The 15762-nt window shown below is 43.7% G+C and overlaps 1 protein-coding gene across 1 annotated transcript in view; it reads left to right on the forward strand.

The window, feature by feature from the left end:
* SH3YL1 (SH3 and SYLF domain containing 1) overlaps positions 1–1461 on the forward strand; it is a 40768-nt gene extending 39307 nt beyond the window's left edge. The window contains exon 10 of the mRNA XM_043604662.1: positions 602–1461. Within this exon, the coding sequence (XP_043460597.1) occupies positions 602–792 (191 nt within the window). The 3' untranslated portion in view covers positions 793–1461. The remainder of the gene's footprint in view (positions 1–601) is intronic.
* The last annotated feature ends 14301 nt before the right edge of the window (positions 1462–15762 follow it).

Raw genomic sequence — 15762 nt, forward strand, 5'->3', positions numbered from 1 at the left:
GACTTCCCCAAAACTTAACTATTAATAGCCTATCATCGGCCAGAAGCCTTACCAAAAGCATAAGCAGTAGATTATACAACTATAATCTACTATCTATGTAGTACAATCTATGTAGTACAAAATACAACATATTTTGTATGTTATAAGTATCATATGTTGTATTCTTATAATAAACTAAGCTAGATAAAAGAAAATGTTATTAAGAAAGCAAGGAAAATACATTTACAGGGCTATGCTGTTTATCAAAAAATCCACATGTCTGTGCACCTGTGCAGTTCAAACCCGTGTTATTCCACAGTTGGCTTGTAGTGTTACCTTACAGGTTATTCAAAATGCAAACAATTATAACCACAGATATTTGCTAAATACATAGTTAACTATATAATAACATACAGTTTGACTTGTGTGGATTTAGGAAATGTTATTACCAAACATTTGCTCTTTTCAAAGAAGGAAATCATACAGACCACATGCTGTGAATTCTGCCAGAACATCAAGTCCTAAAAAAAAGTTAACTCGTATCTTGGATACACACTCTTCTCAGGGTTTCCCATTAAAAATGTGAATAATTTAAGTAATTTTGTTTGTTTGTTTGTTTTAGGCAATTTGAATCAACCCATAGAAGTGACAGCACTATATTCTTTTGAAGGACAACAGCCAGGGGATTTGAATTTTCAAGCTGGAGACAGAATCACGGTTATATCGAAAACAGATTCTCATTTTGATTGGTGGGAAGGGAAGCTTCGAGGTCAAACTGGCATTTTTCCAGCCAACTATGTTACCATGAATTAAAGTTTATATTGTTTTATTCTTTGAGAATTACAAAACATTTATTTCCACACTGATAGGATTTACTATCCAGTTAAGCAATGTTTAATATATACTTTAAAAATACTTCTCTTTATTCCATAAACTTTTATCCAGTATATAAAAGATTTTTTCTATCAATAAGTGGTTAACTTACATATCTTTAAATACTTTGTACTAATTTTATAATACACTATTTAATAGTTAATATCATCCATTCATCAAGGTCACAGCCCTTTTGTGTTAATTATCAAACATCAATAAACATATGAGCGGCTATGTATACGGTAATTGCCATTATAATTTGAGAATCTTAAAGGTCGGAGCATGAATACCAGTTCATGTTATTTCTATTTGCAAAGTGACCAGAGAAGAAGAAATTAGCTTAATGAGGGTATTAAGTAATCCTTCTAGTTGTAGATACGAACTAGATATATGAATCCTGAAAAATGATCTTTATCTCTTCAAAAATTGCATATATGTGTATTGAAAGCAGAAACCTCCTATTGCAAAGAAGTTCAGCCATTCTGCATTCCACAAAGATGACATTAACTTTTCTTCTGTGTGAGGTTATGTTTGTGCATTTCTGGAAGAAGAATCAACTTATGTTGACATGGCCCAGTTGTTCCTAAATAAATGTTTTTTAAATGATAAGTTAATGACTTGATTTTGGTTTCTTTACTTTCTCTGTGTAAAGTTAGAGGCCCTGACGTTTGCCTGAAGGTTAAATAAAACCCACCAGTGCGATTGGCTGCCTAACTTGTTTTCTTTTTGGCTTTACTAATATATACTTAACAAACACAATTATAAAATATTTAAAGGCTACAATGTGATGATACGTATACATACATATACACTAGGGAAGGGTTACCAATGAGTTAATTGGCACACCTGTCATTTCACAAGTTTTTTTGTTGTTGTTTTGTTCCTTCTTTGTTTGGTTTGGTGAGAACACTGAAGTTGTACTCTCTTAGTAAATCCCGATTATTTATGAATATAATACTGTATTGTCAAGCATGGTCGACATGCTGTACGTTAGATCCCTGGAACTTATTCCTCCCATAGCTGGGAGTTTGTATGCTTTACCAATATCTCCTAATTTTCCCCATCTCCCAGCCCCTGGTAGCCACCTCTCTACTCTCTGTTCCTATGAGTTTGGCTTTTTTAGATTTCCATACAAGTGAGATCATGCGGTATTTGTCTTTTTCTGACTGATTTATTTCACTTAGTATAGTGCCCTCAAGGTCCATCCATATTTTCGCAAATTCCAGGATTTTGTTCTATATGTGTGTCTCACATTTTCTTTATCCATTCAGCCATTAATAGACACTTAAGGTTTTGTATATATAATAACATGTCATCTGTAAACAGTGACAATAGTGTTTGCCCTTTCTAATGTGGCTGCCTTTTTATTCATTCCCTAACTGGAAGCCTGTATTTCTCACTCCCCTTCATGTCCCTTTATTTCTTTTTCTTTCCTAATTACACTTCTAGGACTTCCTATACTATGTTGAACAGAAGTGGCAAGAGCGAGGATCCTTGTTTGTTCCTCATCCTAGAGGAAAAGCGTTCGGATTTTCACTGTTGAGTATGATGATAGCTGTTGCTGGTTACATGTGTGCATATTGTCTAATCTCCACATAGTTTTGAATTTTCCAAGTTTTTTCTTCTTGTGATTTCTTGTGACTGTATTCAGAAAAGATTGCTTGATATAATTTCAGTCTTTTGAAATGTATTAAGATTTGCTTCGTGGCCTGATGTGTGATCTGTCCTGCAGAATGTTGCATGCACACGTGAGCACAATGTGTATCCTGCTGCCGTGGGATGGAATGTTCTGCATGTGTCTGTGGGTCCACCCAGTCGACGTGTAGCCTGGGTCCGGGGTTTCCTCACCGATTTTCTGTCTAGATAATCCACCCACTGTTGGAAGTGGGGGATTGAAGTCTCCACCACCACCACCCATCCGGACTGTATTGCTGTCTATTTCTCCCTTTAAGTCTGTCAATGTCTGCTTTATATAAAACCCTTTTTAAAAAATTTTTGTTTATTTTTGAGAGAGTGAGAGAGGCAAAGCTTGAGCAGGGGAGGGGCAGAGAGAGAGAGGGAGACACAGAATCTGAAGCAGGTTCCAGGCTCTGAGCTATCAGCACAGAGCCACACTCAGGGCTTGAACCCACAGACTGCGAGATCATGACCTGAGCTGGAGTTGGCCACTTAACCGACTGAGCCACCCAGGCGCCCCTACATTTATTCATTTTTGAGAGACAGAGAGAGAGTGTGAACAGGGGAGGGGCAGAGAGAGAGGGAGACACAGAATCTGAAGCAAGCTCCAGGCTCCGAGTTGTCAGCACAGAGTCCAACATGGGGCTCGAATTCACAGACAGTGAGATCATGACCTGAGCTGAAGTCGGACGTTCAACCGACTGAGCCACCCAGGCACCCCACTCATGTGCGTCTTTTAAAGTCTGTTCAGTCACTTATGTCTTTTGATTGATGAATTTAGTCTATTCACATTTGAAATAATGTTTTAATGTTATGGATGTACTATTACCATTTTGTTCATCATTTTGGGGCTGTTTTGTAGTTCTTTTGTTTCTTTCTCTTCTTTTGCCCTCCGCTTTAAGATGATGGTTTTCTTTGGGGCTCCCGGGTGGCTCAGTCGGTTGAGTGTCTGACTCTTGGTTTCGGCTCAGGTCATGATCTTACGTTTCTTGAGTTCAAGCCCCATATTGGGCTCTACCACTGATAGTGTGGAGCCTTCTTGGTATTCTCTCTCTCCCTCTCTCTGCACCTACCCCACTGGCGCTGTCTCTGTCTCTCAAAATAAATAAATAAACTTATAAAAAAAAAGATGATGGTTTTCTTCATGGGTAGTATGTTTGGGTCCTTTCTCTTTGTATTTGTGCATTTACTATAGGTTCTGCTTGTGGTTTACCTCAAGGCTTACACACAACTTCTTAGCGTCACAACCACCCATTGCAAGCTGATAACAAATTAACTCTGAATGCATATAGAAGCTTTTTTACAACCCCCCCCCATTTTGTTTTTTATGTCACAATTTACATCTTTTTACATTGCATATCCATGAAAAATTATTGTATTTATAGTTATTAATACTTTTGTCCTTTAATGCTTATACTAGAGTTCTGTGACTTTCCCCACCACTATTACAATATTAGAATATTCTGAATTTATATATTTACTTTTACCAGTGAGTTGTATTCTTTCATATGTTTTCCTGTTATTAATTAGTGCCCTTTCATTTCACGTTGAAGAACTCCCTTAAAATTTTTTTTTTAACCTTTTATTTATTTTTGAGACAGGGAGAGACAGAGCATGAACAGGGGAGGGTCAGAGAGAGGGAGACACAGAATCTGAAACAGGCTCCAGGCTCTGAGCTGTCAGCACAGAGCCCGACGCGGGGCTCGAACTCACGGACCGCGAGATCATGACCCCAGCCAAAGTCAGCCGCTCAACCGACTGAGCCACCCAGGCGCCGCATGAAGAACTCCCTTTAATATTTCCTATTAGGCTGTTTAAATGGTGATTAATTCCTTCAGCTTTTGTCTTTCTGGAAAGGTCTTTCTCTCTCCTTCAGTTCTGAAGGACGACTTTGCCAGATACTATATTCTAGGTTAGCAGATTTTTTTTTCCTGTCAGCACCTTGAATATATCACTCTGAAAATGCCCTTCTGGCCCACAACATTTCCGGTAGAAAATTCACTGATAATCAGGGGTTTTCCTTCTACCTAACAGTTTGCTTTTCTCTTGCTACTTTTAAGATTCTGTCCTTGCATTTAATTTCTGGCAATTTAATCAGAAAGTGTCTCAGTGTGGGACTCTAGATGCGTCGCCTTTGGAACTCTGTGTAGGTGTTTCTTTCTTCAGGTGAGGGAAGTTTTCAGCCGCCATTGTTTGAATAAGCATTCTGTCCCTTTTCTTCTCTCTTCTTCCTGGAACCCTCTAATTCATCCATTGGCCTAGTTGATGGTGTCCCATAGATCCTTAATCTGTCTTCACTCTTTTTCATTCTTTTTCTTTTTCTTCTTCTGATTGGAAATTCTGTCGCCCTGCTCTCGAATTTGCTGATTCTTACTTCTGCTTTATCTAGTCTGCTATGAAACTCCTCTATTGAATTTCTCAGTTTGATTACTGTATTCTTTGATGAGGAGAACAAAGGCAAAAGAAATGTAAGTAAAATGAAAGTTCCTTACAATTTGCAGCCCTCATATGTCTTAACCGACTGAGCCACCTAGGTGCCCCAATATTACACTATATGTTAACTAACTAGAGTTTAAATAAAAACTTGAAACTACAACAACAACAAAAAAAGATAAGGTGCAGAATTTCAGCACTTTGACACTATAGGAGAAAACTAAATGGAAAACTTGGAATTGAAAAATAAACCAAGAAGACAATAGTAGAATTAATAGTCATTTTGACACAGCAAAAAGAGAATCACTCTTCTGAAGGTCAGAAACAAATATGCGTCAAAAGCACAGGAGAGACCTATCTGTGTGCTCATGTCCTGCAGCACACCAACTGGATGACAAGAATTGAGGGTTTAAATGTGACGGGACTGGCGATACTTCTCACCGCTTTCTTTGCAGGTTTTCACAGCTGGTTTTTGTTGTTCATTGTTTATTTCCACATGCAAGCTTTACAGTCAATTTGACTGTCTTCAGAAAAAAAAGACTTGACATATTGTTTTAGTGGCATTGTGTTAAATTCTTACATCGACACCGGAAAATTGGTACCCTTATGATGCTCAGTTGCCCGAAGTGAGGGTAAAGGATGCCTCTCCATTCGTTCCAGGCTAATGTGGTTATTTTAGGGATGTTTCAAAGTGCTCGCATATGTAACTTGCAAATCTCTTGTTAATTTTACATCCTGGCCTCGATCATTACTGTGGATATTTAAATTTGTCACCTACCTACCTTAGTTACAGCACCTGCACTGCTCCTGCAAAGAGCCCTGATGGGGAGACCGAGTCTTGTCTAGCTGTCTGCTTCCAGTGCCCAGCACAGCACTCTGTTGTTGAATGAGCTTCTGTTTCTCACTGAGTAGAAAACAGAGAGAAAGCAGAGAGAATGGGAGTGTGCCAAGGTATCCATGGTCTTACAAAGACCTGGAATCTAAAACACATTCTTCTGATTCTATAGTCTACATTCAATAGAATTAAATCAAAATCCTCCACCTCTGAACATGTTTTACATTTTAGACTTCACTAAAAGTCAACTTTTGTAAAAAGATACACATTTTTCTCATCCAAAATTCTCATGAGCATTTTTTAGATTTTACCCACAATTTGGAAACTTTACCAAGGGCTTCCATTAGTATTAAAAATACTTGGGGTGCCTGGGTAGCTCAGTCGGTTAAGCAACCGACTCTTGATCTCAGCTCAGGTCTTGATCTCAGGGTTGTGAGTTTGAGCCCCACACAGGGTGTGGAACCTACTAAAAAAAACTTCGAAGACAACCCACAACAACCTAGAGACACTAAGCACCTTGCGAATTTTCCTTTGCCATCTGTGGTACAAAACATACGTTTCCCACATGCTCACTCTTACATTTCAGCATTCCCAATTTCCTACTTATTTGATCACTAAAACAATCTAAGTTCCCATTCAGCTGGTTAGGACATTTGAGAGTCAGCACTGCATGCTGTCCGTCAGAACTGCAGACATTTACAAAGATTGTAATACATCTTGGCAACTACCTCCTAAATGTTTCCAGTATCAACAGGCCAATTCTTTTTGTAGAACCGACTTAATTTTGTTTAAATGTGGTTTGCCTTACTGCTTCTAGGAAAGTTAAAATGAGGCCATAGGATTTCCTGAAAACATCTCCAACAAAGTGACAGACTCAAGCGATCGGGTGGGAGAGAGACAGCAGGCAGGTTCAAATGAGGAACCAGATGTTCTACCCTCTGCTCTGCACAAGAGCTCCAGTCAGTGATGTGTTTTCCACCCAAAGGTCAGATCACTCTGCCTAAAACCGGGCACGTTTTATATCTGACTGTCATGGAATTTATTAGATGGCTACCCTTCCCAAGAGTTTCAAGTGTGAATATTGGCCTTAGTTCAGGTCCCTCACTTCCTTTGACATGGTTCTGTGGGCAGATAGTGGACTCTGGGGAGTTAGCCCACCACATATAGGGTTTGGCAAATTACTCACTATGACAGTTTGGAAATTCATTCTGCCTCTCCTGAAAATGCCTGTTTTGCAGGATTGAATGGCATTGCTCATGAGCAAAGAAGTCAAGTGACTGGCACTTTGTGTGTATTCAATGAGTATTAATTTCCTATTCTTCCCTGGAACACTGGACATTTCACTCAGCTATTATGGGTACACACTGTTTTCCATGCAAAGGCAATACACATATTTTTTTTAAATTTAAATAATCCTCATGTTGTATAATGAAAAGTCTTGCACTTGCAGCCTTTGGGTGCCTCAATTGGTTCAGCATCTGACTCTTGATGCTCTCCTAGTTTGTGAGTTTGAGCCCCGCATCAGGCTCTGTCCTGACAGTGCAGAGGCTGCTTGGGATTCTCTCTTTCCCCTCTCACTCTGACCCTACCCTGCTTGCTCTCTCTCAAAATAAATAAATAAACTTAAAAAAAAAACAGAAAAAAAAAAACCTTGCAAGGTACCTGAAAATACCTGCAAGAACCTCCCCTGCAATCAGATTTGCCCTAATGTAATGATAAAAATGTAATGCAATCTGCAGTATCTCCTACTTGGATATAACAGCTCATTTCCTGCCCCCCCCCCAAAAAAATAAACAAATTCTACAGGCTACAAAGAAAATCCAGCCCATTCCTTAAAATAAAATGAGATAGTAACAAATGTACCACACTGATGCAAGGTTTTCAAAGCAGGGAAAGTTGGGGGACACCTGCGTGGCTCAGTCGGTTAAGCATCTGACTTCAGCTCAGATCATGATCTCATAGTTCGTGGGATCGAACCCTGCGTCAGGCTCTGTGCTGACAACTCTGTGTCTCCCTCTCTCTCTGCCCCTCCTCTTCTCATGCTCTGTGTCTCTCTCTCTCAAAAATAAACATAAAAAATTTTTTTTTTAAAAAGTAAGAAAAGCTGGTGGGAGAGATGAAGGGGGATTTGGAAACTATTAGCTTAAATTTTTCTGTAAGCCTAAAACTGCTTAAAAATAAAGTGTTAGTTAAAAAAATAAAATGAAATCAAGCCATTTGATCTTATTATTTAAACTACTTATAAATAAAACTTTAATAGTTGAAGAAAAACATAATTTCCATTTTTATAGGGCAGTATTAGCCCATGTGTTCAAGATCAAGCATCACCATATTTATGTCATGTAATTTAAACTGTTCAGGAAAAGCACAAGTTACAGACTGACGTTCTCCGGTGCCTCCCAGAGGTGCCTATAATCGCTTCCGGGAGAGAGCCAGGATCTTTCTCATCTTTTTCATGAGCAAGAGCTCCTAAAGGGCACACAAACAAAAGCATATATTTTGGAAGAATGTCCAGTTCCATGTGGGGTTGGATCACGGAACCTCTGAGTCTCAGGAAATTGTTATCATAGCCACCTGGCCAGGCTTGGGGAGGGCTAAAAGAGCTGACAAACATGAACAGTCTGGACACCTCCCACAAGAGCGGGAGCAGGAAAGAACTGGAAGTGCTGCTCCTTCCTCCTGGGCCTCTGTCCATCTGAACCCATGCACATGGCGCCTCCCTGGGTCACCACTTCGAAGGTCCAACCTGTACAGCTTCACAACCAATGTAATGTTGGGTCCGAGGTAGGGAAAAAGTGTTTGAAACACTTTGAAAGACTATTTCCCACAAGCACAGAGAAGATGAAAATGGTGATGAGTGTCTGGTTTTTAGTCACACACATAAAGAATTTTCAACTGGAGGTTACCGGTGAAACCATCTATTAGCCAACTGATCACTACACTGGGGTTGGGGAGAAATGCACTCAGCAAACAGAGTGGCCATTTTGGTCATTTCTGTGAAGATGGGTGGTCCAGTCTTCTTCCTAAATGATACAGTGGGTGCCTGTCCTGTGGAGATTCTTCTAGAACAAGAGAGGGACTGGTAGTGACGACTGTAAGCTTTAGGGGCACCTGGGTGGCTCAGTCGGTTGTGGGATCAAGCCCGTGTTGGGCTCCCCACTCAGTGCAGAGCCTGCTTAAGATTTTCTCTCTTTTTCTGTCTCTCTCCCTCTGCCCTTCTCTCCTGTGCTCATGCTCCCTCCCCCCACCCCCGCCCCCCCCAAAAAAAGAAAGAAAAAGCAAGTTCTGGACCCAGGCTCCAAGACTGTGTGATTTTGAAGATTTTACTCAGTTTCCTCATCATTGATGATCACATAAAACACTTAGAACAGTGCCCAGCAAGTTAAGAGCTCATGGATGTTAGTTCAAAGAATATTAGCAATTATTAGTCTATTTCTTTGCCACCAGAAGAATTCCCAACACACTGGCTTAACCCACTTTTTCATCTATTCACCTGTACTGATCGTTCAGAGAAGGTATATCAAACAGGGAAGAAGCAATTTTACTCTGTGTGTTGCCATATGCATGCAGGAGGTGGCTCAGCTTCCACAGATGCAGGCAGGGCTGTTTCCTCTCTGGTCACAACACCTCCTCAGGATACAATTCTGCAAGGCTGAGTCCTCCCGGCTCTCTCCTGCAGGCTCCTCCCCGGACCTGTGTCCGCAGCTGCACCTGCCCGGAGACTCTGGTTGGTTACGGCTGCAAGAGGAGAGGGCTCTCATGGTGAACAGGGTGGTCGGGTTTTCTCCGCTCTTTGGCAGTTTCCCTCATCAACAAGTCAAATGGAAACAAATCCCAAGGAGGACTCGCTTTGTTTGCGGAAAAACTTTTCTGAGCACTCCTGTAACTTAATATCTGGAGTTCTGGGGATACTGGAGTGAATGGAGTTATCCTAGCGGACAGAAGCATAGTTCCTAGGAGATAAAAGATGGACAACTACAACAATTTTAGATAGTAATAAATGCTACAAAGAAAAAACTGAGTTCTGGGATGGGGCGAGAGTGCTATTCAGGGGGTCCAGACGTCTCTGTGAGGTGAAGATACTCAAGTGAGAAACAGAGAGGGAAGAGAGGTTGGTACTGGAGAGGTGCACACGGAAGGTCTCCCGAGCTGAAGCACCGGCGGACACCAAGCCCCCGAGCAGGACGAGGACGGGGAGCAGACTGCCCCGTGTGACCGTCACACAGGGCGCCTCGGGATGGGAGCGTGTTACAGAAAGAGCGCTGACCACAGGGCGTGGGCTGGTCCCACCCTCCTGCCTTCTCATCAGAGGAAAGCCTGGGAGGATTTTAAGCAAGGTGTAAAATGACCCAATGTGATGTTCAAATAGAGTATTTTGGCTATTACGTGGAAAAAAAAGTGCAAGAGGGCAGATGTGTGGCCGAGAGCCTGGCAAGGTAGCAGGAGGAGAGAGCTGGTTGCCCAGGGGCTCGGAGGAGGAGATCCTGCCCCACGGGCTGTGGGCCGAACGGAGGGAGGAGGTGGGATGTCCTCTGGGCTTGGCCCTGGCTGCTGCCTGACCCTTCCAGATGGGAAGGCCTGGTGAGGGACAGGGGCAGAGCCAGGACACCCCCCCCCCCCACCCCTCCTCTTAACATCTGGGATGTGAGGACAGGAGACTCCGATGAGGTGGGGAAAACTGGGGGCTAGGGGCAGATTTGGGGGGTAACTGCTGTGTAGGTTGTGAGCACCGACAAGACAATAGGCCAGGAGAGCACTTGGTACGCCCTGGAGGAGAGCTTACAGGACAGGGAGTGGAGACCAAGAGGGAGAGGTCAGAGGACAAGGGTGTTTCTGGACCGGAGGGGATGGCTCAGTGGGGTGAAGGCGTTTCTCAGGCGAGGAGACAGGTTCCGAAGCCCTTAGCAGGGTGAGGGGGCTGGTGTGCTGGTGGGTGGGTGGGTTTGCTGAGGAGGGGCCCTGAGGGGGCAGGTGCCTGCGGACGGGCACCGCAGAATCAGGCCCCCAGCCTGAGCCCCGCCCCTGCCCGGCGTCGGCTGGGCGTCAGGGCCACCCAGGTGGGCAGGTGCCCACCAGCAGGAGCGGCCGAGCAGTCCTCACCCGTGAAAAGGAGGGAGAAGAAGCGACAATTTGGAAAACACCACAATACTGAATTTTCCAATCAGAGTACCAGGCAGTGACAGTACGATTCCACTTTCCTTGAAGAGAGAAAAGGAAGCGCTGAGGGCTTTGACCTGGACCGTTTGTTGCCCTGTGTCGGCCGGAAGTCGGTATTATATTAACAGAGGGGTTATTTGAAGACATCGGACCAGCCGCCCATGACCACGTGGGGGGCCAGGCCTCCGGTCCCTAGGAGCGGGCACGGTGATGGTGTCATTGCACACCCAGCACACTCTTGCAAAGAAACGCCTTCTAAAGCGGTGAAAATGCGTGCTTAAATAATCTTGTGGGGCACCCGGTGGCTCGGTCGGTTGAGTGTCCGACTTCGGGTCAGGTCGTGATCTCGAGGTTCATGGGTTCCAGCCCTGAGTCGGGCTCTGTGCTGACAGCTCGGAGCCTGGAGCCTGCTTCGGATTCTCTGTCTCCCTCTCTCTGCCCCTCCCCTGCTCAATACGCTCTCTCTCTCTCTCTCTCACACACACAAATAAACACTAAAAAATTAAAAATAAACAAAAATAATTTTACCACTGCAAGTAACAGCAAATAACAGAAGACATGGGAATATTGGATTCAATGTATCCGAATTTCTTTTTCTTGAATGACAAGAAGTGGGGGTAGGAAATCCAGAGAGGGCGGGCATGTCACCGATGGCATCAGAAACCCTGGAGCATTCGCTCTGGCTGCACGTGCAGAGCTTACTGTCACGGGCATTCACGCATCCATCCCTCCATCGTCAACACACATGCACTTAGTAACCACCACGTGTCAAGCACTGTTTTGGGTCCCTGGGGATACAAAGTGGACAAAGAAATTTCTTCACGGAGCTTCACTCTTCCCAGGAAAGACACACAATAAGTGAACATAAAAATATTCAAATGATGTTTAAAATGGAAACTATAACATAAATAAATAAAAACAAATATAAAATAAACAAATATAAAACATACATACAATAAACAAATGTAAAACCACAACCACAGTATATCAGCTTCTGACAAGGGCTGTGGAGCAGCGGTGAGGCTGCGAGGCACAGCCCGTGGAGGGCGTCTGGCCCCTGGACACACTGTTCACATAGACGCAAGTTTCTCCCGAGTTTTCTCCTGGGTTTTGTCGTCTCTCCTCTGCCCTTTCTGATCCTCTTCCCCGGCAACCGCTCATCTGCTCTCTGTCACCACGGAAAACTTTCACATTTTCTATAATTTTAATAAACAGACTCCTTAGTATGAGCTCTGTTGGGTCTGGCCTCTAGAGTCAGCATAATTTCTTTCCAGATTCACCCACCAGTAGCTCCTGCTGTTTCACTGCGAGCGCTGCGTGTACCCTGCTGTGTGGTTGCCCCGAAACTCTTACCCTTTTGCCATAAACATGCTCTCCCAGTTTCTGGCTGTAACAGAACCAAACAAACGGTGCCATAGACATTTTCGTACAGGTGCTTTGCATGGGCACGTCCATTATTTCTCTTGAGTCGGCGGGCAGGGACAGAGGTGGCCACAGGGCAGCTGGTGAGGCCCCCGCACCACGCGGGTCACAGTTTCCACCACCCAGAGGCTTGCAGTTTGGTGCCACGTACTTTTAACTTCATTGCTTCCGCTCCCATTGTTTCCCTGGTGACCCATCAAGTCGACCATCTTGCTTGTGCTTGTCTGCCGTCATTTATCTGCTTCAGTGAATTTTCCAACTCAATTTCCCCCATTTTTATTTTGGCTTGCCTATTGTTATTGAGTTCTGCGACATCTTTCTATGTTTTGGATAAAATCAGGTATAACATTTTCAATTATTTTCTCCCAGTCTGTGGCTTACGCTGTCGTTCTCTTCACAGTGTATTTCAGAGAGCAGATGTTTTAATTTTTATGATATGTCCACTTCATCAATTTTTCTTTTGTGAATCTGAGAAGTCTTTGCCTAACCCCAGCCTCAGAGAGTTTCTCTGATGCTTTCTTGCAGCATTTTATAGTTTTGGATTTTACATTTAGGTCGATGATCCATTTGCGAACATTTTTGTGCATAGCGAGAATGGAAGGAGCAACATTCTTGTGGCTTTTTTGTTGGCTTGTTTGTTTTCTGTGTTGATTCTTTTCCTTGTGTTACAGCAGGAACTCACTGGGCTCCCTAGACCCAAGGGCTGCCTTTCCAACAGCTCTGAAGATCTGAGCAAACCCCCTGTGTGCATTCCCTGTCTCCCTGTCTCTTCCCCTTGAGCTCGCAGTAAATGCCACCTCCTTGCTTGACCATACTTCTTACACTCCTTCATTTTTCCATCCTTGGTCTCATCAGACTGTAGTTTGAATAATTTATTCAGTCATATCCTTCTGTTTCCGATTCATCTTCAGTTGTGGCCAATCTGCTGCTTAATGCACCATCAAGTTTTAAATTTTAACTCTCACACTTTTTATTTATTGAAGTTTTACTGGTTTGATTTCCAAATCTGCTTCCTTTCTTTCTTATCTCATCCTTGCTTCTGCTTTATTTGTGTGACCATGATTATTGTATATCTTAATGTCTGATGACTCCTATGCCTGAAGTCCTTGCAAGTCTGGGTCTTTGCTTTGTTCAATTCCTTGCTGTTTCTTATTTGTAATGCCTTGTGTCTGTGCTGCTTTTGTGTTTTTTTTTTTTTTTTTTGATAGGAAATGGATCAAATTCCTGGCAATTGTATTTATGTCTTGGCTTCAAGTGGCAGACCTCCAGAGAGAATTTGTTTCTGCTAATGGCCTGGGGGCTTTCATGGCCCAGAAGTACTTCCCACTAATCGGCCCCATTGAGGAGTTTGGACCACACAGGTACCACAAGCCTCCACCCCACGCCTGTCCGTGTGACCAAAGTGCCCTTTCTCTTCTGTGTACAGACCCAATTTCCCATTTATCCTTACAGGGAATGCAGAACTTCACAGAGTTCCGAGTAATTCAGGGTCTCCTGCAAGCCTCCTGCCCCACAGGCCTGGCTGTGTCTCCCGTGTTTTGCTCGCTGTTCACCGCTCACACTGGAGTCTGACTCGGGCCCGGGTGGCCCACGTGGCCCACCCAGGAGGATCCCTCACCCTGTACTCCTCCTTTGTGCCCCGTCACCATTGCCTCCACAGCACTCCTGCTTCTCCTCTTTTTTCTGGTTGACGAGGTCACCAAGAGATTGGAGCTTGACTTACTGTTGGAAATGGAGTCTTTTAAAATGTTTTTCATTTGTTTTCATCTTTAAGTTTCCCGAGGTGCCTCGCCGTGATGCTGCCTCTGGGTTTGTTACCATTTTGGAGGTGAACTTATTTTTCCTCTACTTATTTTCTGATTTCTGTACCCATTCGTGCTTCATCTTCTCTGGTATCTCACCATCTCTTACTTAAGATTTCACTTTTCTGCTTCATGACCATCTTTTACTATAGCAATTATTCCTTTGATTTTTGTGATTGATAAAATGTTTAGTTGCAATACCAACCTATCAGAAACAATTTTGGATATTACTTAGTTTTGCAGTCTCCTCCCTCCGTCCCCCCTTCCTTCCTTCCTCCTTCCTTCCTTCCTCTCTTCCTTCCTCCTTCCTTCCTCTCTTCCTTCCTCCTTCCTTCCTTCTTTCCTTCCTCCTTCCTTCCTTCCTCCTTTCCTCCTTCCTTCCTTCCTTCCTCCTTCCTTCCTTCCTTCTCTGCTTCCTTCCTTTGTTCCTTCCTTCCTTCCTTCCTCCTTCCTCCCTTCCTTCCTTCCTTCCTTCCTTCCTTTCTCCTTCCTTCCTTCCTTCCTTCCTTCCTTCCTTCCTTCCTTTCTCCTTCCTTCCTTCCTTCCTTCCTTCCTTCCTTTCTTCCTTCTCTCCTTCCTTCCTTCTTTCCTCCTTCCTTCCTTCCTTTCTCCTTCCTTCCTTCTTTCCTTCCTTCCTTTCTCCTTCCTTCCTTCTTTCCTTCCTTCCTTTCTTCCTTCCTTCTCTCCTTCCTTCCTTCCTTCCTTCCTTCCTTCATCCCTCCCTTCCTTCCTTCTTTGTTATGGTTTTCCATTTTCTTCTATGTTCCTAATCACTGAATGAGTGAGATGTCATAGGCCAGTATTCTCGAGAGTTTCCTGTGAGGTGAAAGGAGCTGTTCCTTACATGGTTTGTACTCTGCAGAGACTCACTCTTTTCTTCTGTCACAGAAAGACACTGCTTTCTGCATAGGTGGTTGGTCTCTGACCCCTTGTGCACACCCATCATTTCTGCCATGTGAAATGAGCTGGTAAAGGGTTCGGTGCTCAGCAAACCTCCCCAGTGGCCCCTGTCTAACTTTCACTCCTCACCATCAAGAAGTGGGTCTGGGGGCGCCTGGGTGGCGCAGTCGGTTAAGCGTCCGACTTCAGCCAGGTCACGATCTCGCGGTCCGTGAGTTCGAGCCCCGCGTCGGGCTCTGGGCTGATGGCTCGGAGCCTGGAGCCTGCTTCCGATTCTGTGTCTCCCTCTCTCTCTGCCCCTCGCCCGTTCATGCTCTGTCTCTCTCTGTCCCAAAAAGAAATAAACGTTGAAAAAAAAAATTAAAAAAAAAAAAAGAAGTGGGTCTGGTGGTTCCTCCACACCTGCCTCCACGTTCTCTCTCCTCACTGTGGCTTCTCCCCACAGAGCTGTGTCTGACCTCAGTTCTGTCTGACATTCCCTAGAATTCATATGGAGAATGAAGATTACACCTGCCCCCTTGTTTGTTGAAAATGGAGTTTTCATCAGGTTTTAAAAAGGCATTGCCCTTGTGGCTTTTCAGTGATCTCCCAGGGAGAGGGGGAATCCTCACTTATTCAGTTACCTTCAATATGGAAGTCTGGACTGACATGTTCAAATGTTAAGGTGGCAGTATTTTCATTTGA

Source organism: Prionailurus bengalensis, chromosome A3 (genome assembly GCF_016509475.1).
Source record: "Prionailurus bengalensis isolate Pbe53 chromosome A3, Fcat_Pben_1.1_paternal_pri, whole genome shotgun sequence".
Lineage (NCBI taxonomy): Eukaryota > Metazoa > Chordata > Mammalia > Carnivora > Felidae > Prionailurus > Prionailurus bengalensis.